The sequence below is a fragment of the Topomyia yanbarensis genome, chromosome 2 (assembly GCF_030247195.1).
Source record: "Topomyia yanbarensis strain Yona2022 chromosome 2, ASM3024719v1, whole genome shotgun sequence".
NCBI classification, from domain to species: Eukaryota; Metazoa; Arthropoda; class Insecta; order Diptera; family Culicidae; genus Topomyia; species Topomyia yanbarensis.
Window position 1 is genome coordinate 129,493,957 of NC_080671.1, and position 17,507 is coordinate 129,511,463.

The 17,507-nt window shown below is 42.2% G+C and overlaps 1 protein-coding gene across 1 annotated transcript in view; it reads right to left on the reverse strand.

The window, feature by feature from the left end:
* LOC131681284 (guanine nucleotide-binding protein subunit gamma-e) overlaps nt 1-17,507 on the reverse strand; it is a 147,241-nt gene that overhangs the window by 104,204 nt on the left and 25,530 nt on the right. The window contains exon 2 of the mRNA XM_058962008.1: nt 13,180-13,297. Coding sequence (XP_058817991.1) covers nt 13,180-13,292 — 113 coding nt within the window. The 5' untranslated portion in view covers nt 13,293-13,297. The remainder of the gene's footprint in view (nt 1-13,179; nt 13,298-17,507) is intronic.

A 17,507-nucleotide genomic window follows, 5' to 3' on the forward strand; every position in this document is an offset into this window, starting at 1 on the left:
TGACAACGGCATTAGCAAGAGCATGCGATGCAACCATGCCAAGCGAAGGTAAACCACGATACAGTCGGCGCCCAGCCTGCTGGTGGAATTCGGCGATTGTCGACCTACATGCATGTTGACACCCGGAGGAAAATGCAGAAAGCCCACAACGTTGCTAAAAGAAGAGACCAGCGTATAAGGCGACCAGAGCCGCACTTAACAAGGAAATCAAGCTGAGTAAAAAGCCTGCTTAGATGAGCTTTACCGCAACCCCAAATCAAATCCGTGGGGCGACACCTATAGAATTGCCATGGCGAAGTAAAGAGGACCGGCAGTACCACCGGATAGGTGCCCGGAGAGAATGAGAGGCATCGTAGAAGCGCTATTTCCACAGTGTGAACCGCGCACGTCATACGGAACTCAGTATGACTACGAAGAAGAAGCTTGGGTAACCAACAAGGAGCTAATAATGGTGGCAAAATCTTTAAGAGCCCCGGGACCACACGGTATCCCCAACGTAGCCCTGAAAATATCAATCCTAACGAACCCGAATATGTTTAGGACGTTGCAAAAGTGCATCGACGATGGTAACTTTCACGACATCCGGAAGCGACAAAAGGTGGTGCTGTTGCCGAAGCCAGTGGTTAGACTAGACTTAAATAACGCCTTCAACAGCGCTTGTTGGGCTACAATCGCCGATTCACTGCACAGTTTGAGAGTGCCCGAGTACCTCTCGAGGAGCTACTTCCAGAAGCGGCAACTGATCTGCAAAACTGACGCCGGAAAAAGAAGTTCAGGACCGTTGGTTTTGCGGACGACGATCGGCGAATCACTAGCGGAAGTAGAAGAACTCGCAACGGAGGCGATAGATGTTGTGGAAGACTGCATGCACGAGAAGAAGCTGAATTTAGCTCACCACAAAACTGAGATGGTCGGAGAGTGTATCATCAACTCAAAGCGGGAAATTAGCCAACTGGAAGTGATGATAGACGATCGGTTAAGTTTTAATAGCCACATCGACCACGCATGCGGGAGGGCTGTAAAAGTGATCGCGGCACTATCGCGGATCATGCCCAACAATTCGGCGATTAGCAGCAGTAAATAGCTGGCGAGTGTCTCCACATCGGTGCTAAGGTGCGCAGGGCCCGCTTGAGTGACGGCACTGCAGACGAAGAGGAACACATCTTGGCTTAACCGCACATTCAAGCTGATGGCCATGCAGGTGTCTAGCGCGTATCGGACTATCTCGCCTACGTGATAGCTGTAACGACTCCCATAAACCTTCTACTCGAAGAAGATAGCGAGTGTTATAGGGATCGTGGTACGAGAGGAGTCCGTAAGCGAGCCCAAGCTGTCACCTTAACCAAGGGGTAGGTCGTCGGGGCACCTGAGAACCGGTAGTCATCTTCCCCTCGGACTTCGGCACCTAACCGTCCAGCATCGAGATAACGGTTTCGAGAGATATTTCAATGCTGGAAATTTTTTTTTCGGAATAGGTTAGACAGCACCGACAAATGGTCATCGGAGCGCCTGTGAGCTGGAACACTCCACCCAGAATCGCAGGACCGACCTTGGCATCTGCATGGGTATTATCGGTTTCGGAAGATCTTCCACTGCCGGGGTACTGCTCATCGGAGTAGGAAAGATCCACCGTCGGGGACTATCCCGAGTAGTCCGTAGCAAATCGCCGGCTTGAATCGTCGGGGCACTAGTGCATCTGACGCAATCCTCCACCCGGAATCGCTGGACAGACCTCGACATTCTGCTGGACTGCATCGAAGGAAGAATAACGCGTCCGTGAACGTTTGCGGGAGACATTCGCTCGTCGGAGAACTCTCCGTCTAGGTAGGCTAGCTCCACCGCCGGGAACTACTCCGAGTAGCACTGAAGCTTGAGCTTGAGCTTGTGCGACCACCCTTGGCGGCTACTCGGTTATCAATCTGGACTAGCTGAAGTTGCACAGGGAATCAGTAAATAATTATGTTTGGGAGTAGCGAAACATGTTTCAATGTGCAACTGCAGGGAATCCTAAACTGTTATACTGATCAATACCGGCGCCGGTCGGGCCCGAACGTAGATCGCGGAAGGAAAGGGAAGGAACGTTAGTTCGATACATACTGTTGCTAGAGGCCGTATATACTACTGCGAACTCTACAAGTATCGCGGGGAGGAGGATATTTGTTAGTAAGTATAGAAGTTGGATTCTACTTCTGCATTACCGACGCCAGAGAAGTGACTCCACTATCTGGACTAGATATCGATCCATCAACTCATGGACCGGGAATCAACGGCTTTACTTCCCTTCCGAAGGAAGACGTGACCACAAATTGTTTCACCTCAGAACAATCTCAACGACCTCGGCTGGGATTGAACCCAGGCCAACTGAAATGAGTGGCGGTCACGCTTACCACTCAACCACCGGCACCGTCAGGGGACTACGCCGAGTAGCACTGAACGCGACAAACCACCAGTACGGGGTCGTCGGGGCACTAGTGAACCGAAAGCCACCCTCCAACCAGAATCGCTGGATCGACCACGGTCAACGTAGAGAAGAATGTAGAATATCATACCGTGCAGGACTGATATGGCGGTTATGAAATATGCTGTAGCTTTGTGTTACAAGTAATGTGATTATTATTTATGCTTAAATGTAAGGAAAATTGTAGTAGATTAAGCTTTCGCGCAATTGACTAGATAACGTATTTGAAACGGTACTCACATATAATGATAATGCATTATGATCAGCTGATAAACGATTCAGTTTCTGGCAAAGGATTAGCAAGACTAATCATCACAGATTTTACTAAACAACCTCCTGGTTTGTGAGTTTGACTTGTGCTCCCAAGATGAACTCATTTTCTTAAACCAAGCCTACGAGGAATGGGGCGATTGTCTTCGCCCGGTCTACAATTTTCCTTTCGCATTTTCCGTAGCAAGTCGGTACTGAAATACCCCTCCGACACAGCACAGACGCGTTTCGGTCTCACCTGAACGAGCCCGGACGGAACGGTTCTATTAATTATCGTTTAACCGAAAAACGGCAGGCCCGTATACGACGAGAGCCTACAAAGTGCGAAGCAACCCACCCATTACCCAACCGCTTTGCCGATCTGTTTCGCTGGTTGATGGTAATGTGTGGGTGAAAATGAGACAACCACTATTGCTGCGGTTTTCAGATGGGGGGGGGGGGGCGAGGTGCCTCTTAGCACAGCAGCAGCGTCGGAAAATTGGGCAACGAACCGAACGAGGCTTAAAAAGCAATGAATCTGTTGAAACAATGAATAAGAGATCTTTGACTTGGAGTGATTTTTCATTCGGTGTGGATCGGTGGATGGGAGGAAAATGTAGGGTAAATTTATTTCCATCGTCGCCTCGGTGATGGATTCTTTGTTCGATACACCTGTACCATATTTCTGGGGATAGATAACAATAGCTTTTTAGCTTTAAGAAGACCACATAAATAAATAAACCAGAATCTTTGAGCCCCAAGGAGGTTTAAAAGTCTAATAAGGATTACTGCAAAAGCTCTTTAAGAAGCAAATAATCGATGACTAAACTCTATCGGAAGGCCAAGTTCCACAACGGAATGTAACACCAAGGCTATGTTTTGCATTTTCATCAACGTCTACGGCACAGCGCACACCATGATTCAACACTTTGTTTGGTAAAAAAGTAGAAAATTGTACCATCAGGGAAAACGTGCTCAATATAACACCGCCCGCATAGGAGAAGATGTATTTGCATTTCGTATTTGAATACGGTATTGGCTGGCAGCTGCAGGAGGAAAAATCGAAGTTTGCTTAGCTTTATATTTGCATATGTGGCGGGGCTGCGGGCATGTAACGAAAAAAGAAGATCCGCCCCTCGTAGCATTTACATATCTGTTCGATGGTTTTCGCTGAACATGGTAACTTGCTTCGCTGACAGATGTGACAATATGACTCAACGTTAGATGTCATAGAAAATGTTTCAACGAACAAAGTAGTAGATTGACGATTTATACAAAGACCTGTGAGGCTTACGAGAGTTCAAGATTCATTCATTTATTTAGTTCAACATAAATTTCATGATAACACTGAATCAACAATTTGCCTCCACAATACTCGATTTGTAGCTGCAGCTCTCCAACATCGGTTACGCCCAACACTCGCCAAATCACGTTCCACCTGGTCCGCCCATCGTGCTCTCTGCGCTCCTCGCCTTCTTGTACCAACCGGATCATCAGCGTACACCATCTTTGCAGAATTGTTGTCCGGCATTCTTGCAACATACCCTGCCCACCGTATCCTTCCAGCTTTGGCCACCTTTTGGATACTGGGTTCGCCATAGAATGCAGCGAGCTCGTGGTTCATCCGTCGCCGCCACAAACCGTTCTCCTGCACACCGCCGAAGATCGTCCTTAGCACCCGTCTCTCGAAAACTCCTAGCGCTTGCAGGTTCTCCTCGAGCATGGTCCAAGTCTCATGCCCGTAGAGAACCACCAGTCTTATAAGCGTATTGTACATGGTGCATTTGGTGCGGGGGTGAATCTTTCTTGACCGCAGTTTCTTCTGGAGCCTATAGTAGGCCCGACTTCCACTAATGATGCGTCTTATTAACGGCTCACGTTATTGTCAGCCGTTAATAAGGATCATAGGTAGACAAAATCCTCCACTACCTCGAAGGTATCCCCGTCGATCGTAACGCTGTTTCCTAGCCAGATCCTGTCGTTTTCGGTTCCGCTTTCCACCAGTCCGACCTTCGCTGCTTCGCGTTCCAGACGGGTGTACAGGTCTGCCACCGTTCTAAATGTTCGGGCGATAATGTCCATGTCGTCCGCGAAGCATACAAATTGGCCGGATTTTGTGAAGATCATGCCCCGGCTGTTGAGCCCGGCTCGTCGCATCACACCTTCCAGAGCGATGTTGAATAAAAACACGAGAGTCCATCACCTTGTCTCAGTCCCCGTCGAAATTCGAATAGACTGGAAAGTTCACCCGAAAACCTTGCGCTGTTTTGTACACCGTCCATCGTTGCTTTGATCAGTCGAGTTAGCTTCCCGGGAAAGCTGTTTTCGTCCATGATTTTCCATAGCTCTACGCGGTCGATACTGTCGTATGCCGCTTTGAAGTCGATGAACAGGTGTTGTGTTGGGACCTGGTATTCACGGCATTTCTGGAGGATTTGCCGTACAGTGAAGATCTGGTCCGTTGTCGACCGGCCATCGATGAAGCCAGCTTGATAACTTCCCACGAACTCATTTACTTTAGGTGATAGACGACGGAATATGAATGGTGATAGCTCGGTAGTTCTCACACTCCAAATGGTCGCCTTTCATGTGAATGGGGCAGATCACCCCTTCTTTCCACTCCTCCGGTAGCTGTTCGGTTTCCCAGATCCTGACTACTAACCGGTGCAGACAAGTGGCCAACTTTTCCGGGCCATACTTGATGAGTTCTGCTGCGATACCATCTTTACCAACTGCTTTGTTGTTCTTGAGCTGTTGGATGGCATCCTTAACTTCCCTCAACGTGGGAGTTGGTTCATTCCCGTCCTCAACTGCACTGACATAGTCAAATCCTCCGTTGCCTTGGTCATCAGTTCAGGTGCTCGTCGAAGTGCTGCCGTGTTAAAAAAAACTTTAGTGTATTACATAACAGAAGAGGATAGGCTACCGGCCCTTGATCTCCAAGAAGTCAAGGAGGAGATCAGTCGGCTGAAAAACAACAAAGCTGCCGGTGTAGATCAACTACCTAGCGAGCTATTAAAATACGGTGGTGAAACACTGGCCAGAGCGCTGCACTGGGTAATCGCCAAAATTTGGGAGCAGGAGATTCTTTCAGAGGAGTGGATGGAGGGTGTCGTTTGCCCAATCTACAAAAAGGGTGACAAGTTGGGTCGCTGCAACTACAGCGTGATCACACTACTTAGCGCCGCCTACAAGGTCCTCTCCCAAATTCTTTGCCGCCGATTGTCACCATTTGCAGGCAGGATTCATGGGTTCCCGCGCCACCACGGACCAAATATTCGCGATTCGGCAGGTTCTGGTTTATCGTGCCTGCTCAACGTGTAATAAGGAGAGCGGGGATAGACACGAGTGGCACGATCTTCAGGAAGTCCGTCCAGCTTCTTGACTTCGCCGACGACATTGACATAATGGCACGGAACTTTGAGGCGATGTTGGAAACGATCCGACTGAAAGCTGAAGCCGGCAGGATTGGACTTGCCATCAACGTTTCGAAGACAAAATACATGAGAGGAGGAGGTTCTAGAGACTACAATGTGAACCTCCCATCCCGAGTTCGGATTGACAGTGACAAAATTGAGATGGTCGACGAATTCGTGTATTTGGGCTCACTGGTAACCGCCGACAATTCAGAGACAGATCTTGGAGGGAAATCGTGCCTACTTTGGACTCCGGAGGACGCTCCGGTCGAACAAAATTCGCCGCCGCATGAAGTTGATTATCTACAAGACACCGATTAGACCGATGGTCCTCTACGGCTACGAGACCTGGACTATGCTCGTGGAGGACCAACGCGCCCTTGGAGTTTTCGAACGAAAGTTGTTGCGTACCATCTATGGTGGTGTGCAGATGGAAGACGGAATGTGGCACAGGCGAATGAACCATGAATTGCATCAGCTGCTGGAAGAACCATCCATCGCGAATACCGCAAAAATAGGACGTTTGCAGTGGGCTGGACACGTCGTAAGAATGTCGAACATCGACCCGGTGAAGATGGTTCTTGAGGGCGACCCTACAGGAACAAGAAGACGGAGCGCACAGCGAGCACGGTGGATCGACCAGATAGAGGACGACCTGCGGACCCTTCGAATACTGCGTGGTTGGCGACAAGCAGCAATGGAACGAGTGTAGTGGAGACGGCTTATGCATACAGCAAGAGACAGCAATGCTCTAGCCTGAACGGTAAGGTAAGTAAGTGTATTACATAAAACATTATTCATGAATGCGTGAACAGGTTCATAATTCCTAGTAAATTTGTTACGACTCGCCATTCATGCTCGGAAAATAAGAATTCAGTTAAGTTTAGTGAACTGTTCTTTTGAAGTATAAGCCATACTTCCCATGATCATCGACAAGTTTGTACCTGTGTACAAAATTTCGTGCACGCGGCCTACCTCAAGCATGCTTCGTCTCGATGTACAGGTTCGCCTCGAACATCGAACTCAAACGAACGATGTACAAACTCTAGTTCAAATATTCGTGTACGTATACCGGGTATGTACACGAGAACAATCCGCACAAGGCAAGAAGAGTCAACGCTAGTGATGATGAGAGTGAGAAAGAGAAAACTGGTGCCACAAACCTATGTGTATGCACACCGTGTACCTACATGTGGTTCAGTTGTGCAGGCGACCGTGTGCACGTGTTTGGGTATGAAATAGCGCATTTGAGTTCGTACATGAAGTGTTGATTTAAAATGAGCACATGACCAGTGTGAACATTGTGTACGATGTTCATTTGGGAAGACTAATTTCATTGGGTACTGAAACTGTCAAAACGTGAATTTCGAGCAATTCAATTTTCATGGCACATTTCAAACCATCATCGGCCAGTCCAAACCATTATCAAGCAATGTTGAAAATTTGAATCTATTCCGAACCAACCAATGTCCATCTTTATCAATCCAATCAGAATGTTAAAGTGACGCCCCCCTCAGGTTTTAAGCTTAGTATCTCACGGCTTTTTTAGGAATAGAAAAATTTGTTATATGATGTACTTAAACTACGCTTTGCCCTCCCCATTCAACAAAGTTGTATGAAAGAGCATTTTCGAAAACTTTGCTAAAGACATTAAATCTCGAAATAAATTTGTTTGAAGAATAAATATTTTATAATTTTATGAACGTGTCCACTGGAAAACAGACAGAGAAAGAATGACCGGAACGGTGAGAATGAAGAAACGGTGAAAATTCACCTTTTTATCGGAAACACTGAGAAAAGATAAGTCCTCAAGCAGGAATCGAACCTGCGATCTTCCAGTATCCAGTTGGGTGCGTTAACCACTCCGCCATCGAGGAACTGTGATGATGCCATCACATATTCCCAACAGTATCGTGATATAATATAGAATACTCTTCGAAACCAGTCTATTATCGTATCAGTTTAAAAAACAATCTAAACTTTTTAAATATTTTAAGAATATCATGCTCTTATGCTCTTTTTAAAAGTTATTCGCGTTACCCCATCAAAAAATGTCAAAAATTTAATGTTTATCGTTTTAAAGACGTAAAAGCAACTTTTTTAGTGTATTTGGATCCTGGAGAAGTTTTCAATAAAAAAGTTTTCCTAACAACAACTTTTGACATTTTTTTTATAATTCTTACTATTTGCAGTCAAAAATACAATTTTCTATTTGAATATGATTCTAAACGCGATTTTAAATCGAAATGCTCTTAACAAAAATTTTCTAAAATGTAGTAGTTCTCGAGATATTTTAACTTTTGTTTTAAAAACACAATTATTTTGTTTTATTGCGACCTTTTCATAAGTTAGTCGCGTTTCTCCATCAACAATAATAGGTTTTTCAAAAGGCCCGTAAACTTTCGTGCAACTTTCTCTTTGACATCAAGGCGATATTGTAAACCCTTTGAAAGTTACATGAAAGCAACCAAAATATATTTCAACCATAGGGTCTGTTGATTAAACTATATAGCTGAATCATATGTTGGTTGTTTTCATGTAACTTTAAAATGTTTCACAATATCGCCTTGATGTCAAATTTTTGTTAAGAGCATTTCGATTTAAAATCGCGTTTAGAATCATATTCAAATAGAAAATTGTATTTTTGACTGCAAATAGTAAGAATTATAAAAAAATGTCAAAAGTTGTTGTTAGGAAAACTTTTTTATTGAAAACTTCTCCAGGATCCAAATACACTAAAAAAGTTGCTTTTACGTCTTTAAAACGATAAACATTAAATTTTTGACATTTTTTGATGGGGTAACGCGAATAACTTTTAAAAAGAGCATAATTACACGAATTAATTGTTTTTGAAGTAGCAAAATTTCAAATATCTCGAAAACTATCGCATTTTGGAAGATTTTTGTTAAATGCATTTTGATTTTAAATGGTGCTTAGAATTATATTCTGTAATAGAACTACAATTTTGAATGTCTATTAGTGTGAAATTTAAAAACATGTACGAAGTTATTGTTAGGAAAACTTTTTTACCGATTTTTTCTCCATCATGCAATCACATTCAAAATGTTTCTTTTCTCTTTAGGTTTTTGGTAACAAAATATAAAAAAATTAAAAAAATGGGTTTTTTCGCAATTTAAATTTTTATCATAAATTTTTGTTTTTTTGAAAAATGACACATTTTTTTCAGTGCATATTTTTTTCAGGCAGAAGTATTCATTCCCTGTAACTCGTTCTCAGATAGTTTTGCTGTATAAAATACAGTAATCGAACAAAAAAATTTTGAAATTCATACACGTAGAAACGTTTACGCCCTTTTGAAAAGTTGCTCTTGAGTCAAAATAATCTTATTACCTGTGGAAAATATTTAGTCTTGCATGACGGTGAAACGTGTAAAGTTTCATTGGAATCTAAGATGGTCGGTCACGATTTTAAAGATTTTCGGACGGATCTTCGTGGAATTCCTCGTGTGCAAAATTCATCCCCCATACAAATCCATATTTCAAAATCGTCCAATGCTGGTTCTTTGTTGGACCAACGTTGGGCGACGCTCAGCAGGCGTCCATTACTGGACTTGTGTTGGATGGTTTTGAACCAAATTTGTGGGCTTCTCTATAGTGTTGCTTCGCTTGGATGATTCCCAAAGTTTTGTTGTTGTATATAAACTATTGGTGCGCAATCTCAATCTCAGTGGTTATTTCTGTCTGAATCAACCAAAACCAGTATTAAGTTGACTAAAGTTTCACACAGAGAATTTAGTTTTATGCCTTTTGATTATTAGACCAAACAAAAGTAGGGTAATGAGCCTATTTGCGCCACGTTTCTATTATCACCCTACCCATTTGAAGCCGTTGGTTAGAGCAGTGTCTGCCATCTTTGTTCAACGCATTGAGTCCAATGGTAGCGCAACAATAGGGGCACTCGATTCGAGTTTTCATTGTGCTCAAACACGAGAATTTTACTGTTTTCAACGCATTTGTGTTATTATATTGGTTCTTAACAACAAAGCAAAGCGGTTGATGTCAATTTTCACGCAATAAAATAAGTTGGCTAAATAACTTATTACATGTCTTACTTTCACTTTATAGAATATAAAGTGAACGGTTAATGTACCATAAGTCAAACATTAATGCATGTACCTTGGATACTGTTTTTCAACATATAACAAACATATTTCATGAAAAGAAAAAAATATTTTCGTAGCTGTCGATCCATTGTATGCACTATGTGAAAATCGTACTGAATATGTAATATACATTTCCACCATTGTATTGAACATAATGAGCCAAGGAATCGTAGTTTGGACAAATGAGAAAGGCACAATTGCACCACTAGGTGGATTAAAACAGGTTTTTAAAATAAGCGAACTATTAAAAAATAAATTCGGCGCACCTTACTCTAAAAAAAAACTAACTCACTTAGAATTTAGTACTCTTGCTAAAATCTAAGATTTCTTTGTTTTATAAACAGTAGACACTATACGAAGCTTTGTAAAATAAGATAAATTAAAATTTCGCTTTTTTGTGTTTTTTGTGCCCAAAAACCGAACAATACACTCAAAAAATATAACAAATCAGTATTTTATAAGTTTAAAATAAGACCTATTTCAAATTTCAAGGATTCGGTAGACTATTCTGGCCAAATAACCAATCAACGAAAAAAGTTTCGAGTGATCAGTCACCCCGATGATCAAAGTCACCTCGGTTTACGGTTCTCAATGTAGTGATCAGACAGTATACTTCCAAAATTATTTTTGTACAATATTTAATTTCATTAGTCAGCATCAAGTATTTTTTTCAATCCAATTAATTTTGGATTGGGGGGTTTGAACCCCCAACCTCCTGGCTACGACACTGCTCTAGCCGTTCTATTTGCATTATTAGTTGTGAGGTTATCAAAAAAATAAGTCACTGCCGTCGAATTTCAGACAAAACCATTGCACAGTGGCCGGAAACGCCAAAAACGTAAACTTAATTCACTAGAGGCCAAACCATCGAATATTTTCACAGGGTGTCTTTGGAGGAATTGTTCGTATGAATATTACCCATAATCTGATAACAATTGAAATTAGACATGGCTTACTATGATCGAACTAAAAAAATATCTTTTTATACTGACAAGATAGAAAGTTGGTATCATCGACAAAGTTTTAGGAATACTCATAGTGAAGAATTTTGTTGAATAGCTTGAGTTTAATGGAGTAAAGATTATCGATTTATAAGGCGTTTTCTATGGCAACCCCCTTAAATCTAGTTTTTTCTATATTCTAGACAAATGTGTAGGTATCAAAACTACATAATATTGTCGAAGACTGTATGTAAAAATACTCATTTTTTTCAAATTTATAGAAGATTTTTACATTTTTTACACCAACTTCAACTACTTATAAGAAAGAAAGGTGCAAACCAAAATTCACGAAAAGGCACTTTTTTAACTCTCTAAACTATGCACAATAAAGCTAAGAAGGTTTGGTGCGTGGCACTCTAGAACCCTGAATAGGGTAAGCTTACTTTATCATGTTTTTTAACTTTTTCCATACAAAATGAGTATTTTTACATACAGTCTTCGACAATATTATGTAGTTTTGATACCTACACATTTGTCTAGAACATAGTTTGCACGAAAAATCGCAATGAAAAAATGTATATTAAAAAAACTAGAGTTAAGGGGGTTGCCATAGAAAATGCCTTATAAATCGATAATCTTTACTCCTACAAGCTCAAGCTCTTCAACAAAATTCTTCACTATGTGTATTCCTAAAACTTTGTCGAAGACACCAACTTTTTATCTCGTCAGTATAAAAAGATAATTTTTTTAGTTCGATCATAGTAAGCCATGCCTAATTTCAATTGTTATCAGATTGTGGGGAATATTCATATGAACAATTCCTCCAAAGACATTCTGTGAAAATATTCGATGGTTTGGCCTCTAATGAATTAAGTTCACGTTTTCGGCGTTTCCGACCACTGTGCATTGACAGCTTGCTTAGATATCATCAGCTGTCACACTGACGAGAAACAACCGATTTTTACGAAACGTCAGTTACACTAACCGAGGAGAGTGTTTAATCTTCTTCGTGATATCTGTAGGAGTGGAAATGTAGACATAGATTAGAATGTCAGCGGATTAAACTCGACTGATAACGTTCATTATCCGGGGTAAGCCCACACGGGAATACATCATCCATCACAATCCTAATACCCGTGTTAATATGAGCAAACTTCTATACGCCAGTTCAAACACTCAAGCAGACCAGGTAACGATCTTCCATCATCCCTTAGACACCGACTTGAAAGCCCGACAAAACACTAAGCAATCTCATACATATATCCACTGACTGATTGACAGCCATGTTCCCGACAATCATCAACCAACATACCGTGACTCACGAGGGTTAGTAGTTTTGCATTACGCTGTCGACGGAGCACGAGACAGGCGGAAGGGAAAACACGAGAAAATCGATACTTGTATCCCTATCTCACCCTATCACATGTATTAGTGTATAGCACCATCATCGCAATCGTCGTCGTCGTCGTCATCATCAAGGGTTTATAGTCAGCCACCCCTCTGTTGTGATACCGCACGGGAGAGAGAGATTTATAGCGAAAGAGAACCAACACCATGGAGCGGCAGCATAATTATGCGTGCGGTTTTTCTTCTTATTTTTCATCGGATATGCTTATTGTAACACCGATTCACAAAAATCACATTTTTCGTCCCTGGAGGTAACCTTATCGCCCATTAAGCTTGAGCAAATGTTATCCGACTGTTTTACACTCATAGAAAACAATTTCAAACTATCCTCAGTAGGCTTCGGAATGGAAATACACACCCCGAAAATATCGACAATCATTTAATGAGTATCCTTCTTATCCTGGCACACGGGTTCACACACCTCCCTCTTCTTTTCACTCTGATTTGGCACTAATTTTTCCCGGCCCTTCTCGCACCGTAATCCAGTTTGTTTCCATTGAAAAGTTTCTTCTCCACGGTGATTCATCAGGTCTCATTTTTTCACCTTTCATATTAGTGCATATAACAGATAACAAGGGTACTTACGCTGCGATGCTCTTTGACAATGGCCACCGCTCCATCGAAGCCTGGTACTTCATGTTCTCGATCTGCTTCTTCAGTGCGTCACGGTCCATGGTTGCTAGAATACTGGGATCCATCGCGCCTGCAAGTAGATCAACATGGCATTAGAGCGGTGGGCAGCAGCTCTCCGTTTGTGTGGGAAATCGATGGAAAAACGCACCCAAACCAACCGCGGGTGTCGGTGTGTTGGTGCGGAAAATGTTGCCTCATGCGAGAGGGAAATTTTTGGGCGGAAGATTTAAATGGACCGTTCGGAATGGTTTCCCATTGCCGAGTAGAGGTAGCTCTGGAGATTATTATTTATTCATGACATACTAACATCACTATTTTTAAATTAAGGTGCAATGAATCATAAAGAAAGTTGGTACAAAACAATGAACAAAAATCAAAATAATGGAAATATAAAAAGATCGGGAAATGGTTATCTCAGACATGCGCCTTCCGCTGGAGGGATATTTTCTTGCAAGCGGTGCAGTATCGGAAAATCGACGAACAGTCGAATCAGTTTTTGGCGGTGAAATAAAATGGGTGAACTCGGTGAGGGTGGAATTAGCTTTCATCTAAAATTCACCGTCTTCATTCATTCGATGACTCGGTGGCTGGGAGTACAACTGACATAGAAATCAAAACGGTCTTGCGCTGTTGATCATTGTAAACGTCAAAATCAAGAATAGGCGCGAGAAATTATATTACTCATTTAACTTCATTCTTTCTAACAGTTTTAATTGCCCGAAACTAAACTCAGCCACTCGCTTAACTAGCAAAATTAGGCTGTGCACTCACAAATTAAACAGTTACCACGACGGAACGATCGCCAACCCTCCCAACCACCGTAGAACTAGCGGACGGACGAGCACAACGCAATGACGCCGACATCACCTGTTTGCAGTTCGTGTTATTCGGCCAGTGCTAAGTAAACTGCCGTAACCTTGCAACGCGTCGGTTCAGCCGGTATCGTGTGTATTTAGGCAGCCATGAAACGACCGTTCGTCGTGAAGTCGCATCCATTGTCGATTGGGAGGAAGCGATGGGAACTGATCATCGGCAAACTGTTGATGATATGATGCTGTCGGTCTGTCTGTGTGTCTGTCTGTTTACATTTAGCAGAGCTCGTATTATTTGTCTCACTCGATCGCTCAGAGTAAAAGCAGCTTAAGTGATAGCCGTGAATTGTGCGAAGCACGACCACCGCGACCGGAACACATCCGAACGTCGGCAACTGTGCTAATATGCAATTGTGTAGAAAAATAGACAACTTAAACGCTGATAATCGCACAATGGATGAGAAAATCGCACTACGTTAGATAGATTCTAGCCCAAGTCGAAGTGATGAAAAACACTAATGACTGAGGTGGAAGCGCTCAGCTTGAGTTGTTAAAAGAACGATAAGATTATGGATTTGTTTCAGGGAAATCGAAGCACGTGAATGAAATTATCTGGAGAAATGAGTTCGCTTGCCACGAATTAGATAATAATCGGGAGAGTAACAAATAATGAGAAACAATCCAATTTTGACAGTATGTACGTACGAAAATTAAACAAAGCACAACGAATATAATCAGTAATGAAAATTATCCAAAACATTATTATAAATAAGAGAAACAAAAGAAAATCTAAAAATTTTCGATGTAACGCACGAGTTCATTTTGGACATTCGCTTGTACTGTTTACATGAACCTAGAAAAATTCTCTGCGTTTTGGCTTTGAGCAAAGCTAGTCATCCATAAAGAATACTAGTGAACATGTAAGAAAAGTGAGGTTAATTGTGCCAGTAATGAAACTAATTACATACATTTTTCTTTATAGTACATACACATTTAAGTTTTAACCTTAAGTTTGCCTCTTTTTTCGGTTTAGAAAAGTCTATTTTTGAAAAACCTCTAACCCTGTGTGCTGGGTTAGGAATCGATCCCAGGTGAGCTGCACTGATAATATAAATTCGTGAATATAACAAAATTGATCATGCAATGCACGAATTCATTCGTCGTTTTCTGCAACGAAGTATTTTCGTGCATTGTAAAAAGTAGGTTTCGTTCATTTCATGAACAAGAATGGCCGCTTGGTGAACGAAAGCTTTTGTAAATTTTACATATTTAGTATACACTACATGAATGTTATTGTTGAAAACGACATTTTTCAATTTGTTTATTTGATAAGGCACGTATGCGTTAGCTTAAAGGTGCCATTTTTCATTGTTTTACATTTTGAATTTCTTAAAACTAGGGGGTTACACATTTCAATATTATTTTGTTTTATATAATGAAACTAGAAAAAAACTTTACAGCTAACTTATACATATAAAAGAGGGTATAATATAATATTCGTAAGATTTGGGGGACGGGTCATTTTGTGTGTTCTTTGTATAATAATTCACTTTATGATTTTTAGAAGGAAGATTGTAGGAGAAATTAATTATTAACTAAGCGGAACAGTTTACAAGCTTATTAACTAGAAATAACTAGAGAGAGTGGTTCAAGATTAAGGGGAATTAATTAGGGCTATTTTAAAGTAGTGGTACTGTTGTGCATTTTTTAACGAGATTAAATATTGATCAACTAAAACTAGAAGATAGGGGGGCACATAAGTTTTGGGAAGATATTCAAGGGGAGCAGGGGGTGAATTCATACATCTGTGTATCAGAGACATGGGAGGGAGGGTGGACAAGGCTGAACGGGGGGGGGGGGGGGAGATATAAACTTTCAGTTTCCGGCATCAGGAATTAACGGCCAGGATTACAGATTCGAACGGATGCATCAAGTATTGGGACGCCGGGCGGTTTTCCTCGAGTCGGCAGGGGTTCCTCCGGACGATTTCGTAGTACGGCTCAGATACGGATCGGAAACACACCGCGTGGCGCATGCCCAGACAACATGTTCGATTTCGTGATAACCGTTGCCACAAGCGCAGATACCGGTATCCACGAGCCCAATACGCCGGAGATGTGCGTCCAGCGTGTAGTGATTGGACATGAGCCGAGACATCACGCGAATGAGATCCCGACCCACATCCATCCCCCTGAACCAAGGTTTCGTCGATACCTTAGGGATTATCGAATGTAGCCACCTTCTCAGTTCTCCATTGCTCCATGAAGTTTGCCAACTTTCGAGGGTTCTCTGATGAGTAATACTGAAAAATTCGCTGAAGCTAATTGGTCTTTCATATATGTCACCTTGTAAAGCGCCCGCCTTAGCTAAAGAGTCCGCTTCTTCATTACCTGGAATGGAGCAATGCGAGGGAACCCAAACTAAGGTAATCTTGTACGATCTTATAGACAAAGCACGCAGGCGCTCCCACATTTTCCCCAGAAAATATGGAATGTGCTTTCTAGGTTTCATTGAACGGAGAGCCTCGATTGAGCTGAGGCTATCCGAAACAATAAAGTAATGATCGGTGGGCAAAGTATCAATAATCCCAAGGGTATACTGAATAGCAGCAAGCTCTGCGACGTAAACTGAAGCAGGATCATTGAGTTTGAATGAGGCGGTGAGGTTTTGATTGAATATACCGAAGCCAGTGGAGCCGTCGAAGCTTGACCCGTCGGTGTAAAACATCTTGTTCCAGTCGACTTCTCGAAATTTACTATGAAAGATGCTTGGGATCACTTGCGGACGTATGTGATCCGGGATTCCACGAATCTCGTCTTTCATGGATGTGTCGAAGATTACAGTTGAATCAGAAGCATGAAAGAGATTGACACGGTTGGGATAGTATGAAGAAGGATTGATATTTTGTGCCATGTAATCGAAGTACAAGGACATAAATCGGGTTTGAGAATTGAGCTCGATAAGCCTTTCGAAATTTGCAATTACTAACGGGTTCAAGATATCGCATCGGATGAGCAATCGATAGGAGAGTTCCCAAAATCGATTTTTCAGCGGAAGGACGCCCGCCAGCACTTCTAAACTCATCGTATGTGTCGAGTGCATACAACCCAAAGCAATACGCAAACAACAATATTGGATTCGCTCTAGTTTGATGAAATGTATGTTCGCAGCGGAGCGGAAACAGAAACTCCCGTACTCCATCACCGACAATATTGTTGTTTGGTACAGCCTGATCAGGTCTCCTGGGTGGGCACCCCACCATGTTCCGGTTATTGTACGGAGAAAGTTGGCACTTCTGTTTCAGATATCTAATGTGACATCCCCAGGTTCCTTTAGAGTCGAACCAGACCCCGAGATATTTGAAAGTTGAAACCTGAGCAATAGTTTGACCCATTAATTAAAGCTGTAGTTGCGCTGGTTCACGCTTCCTTGAAAATACGACTAGCTCAGTTTTCTCCGTGGAGAACT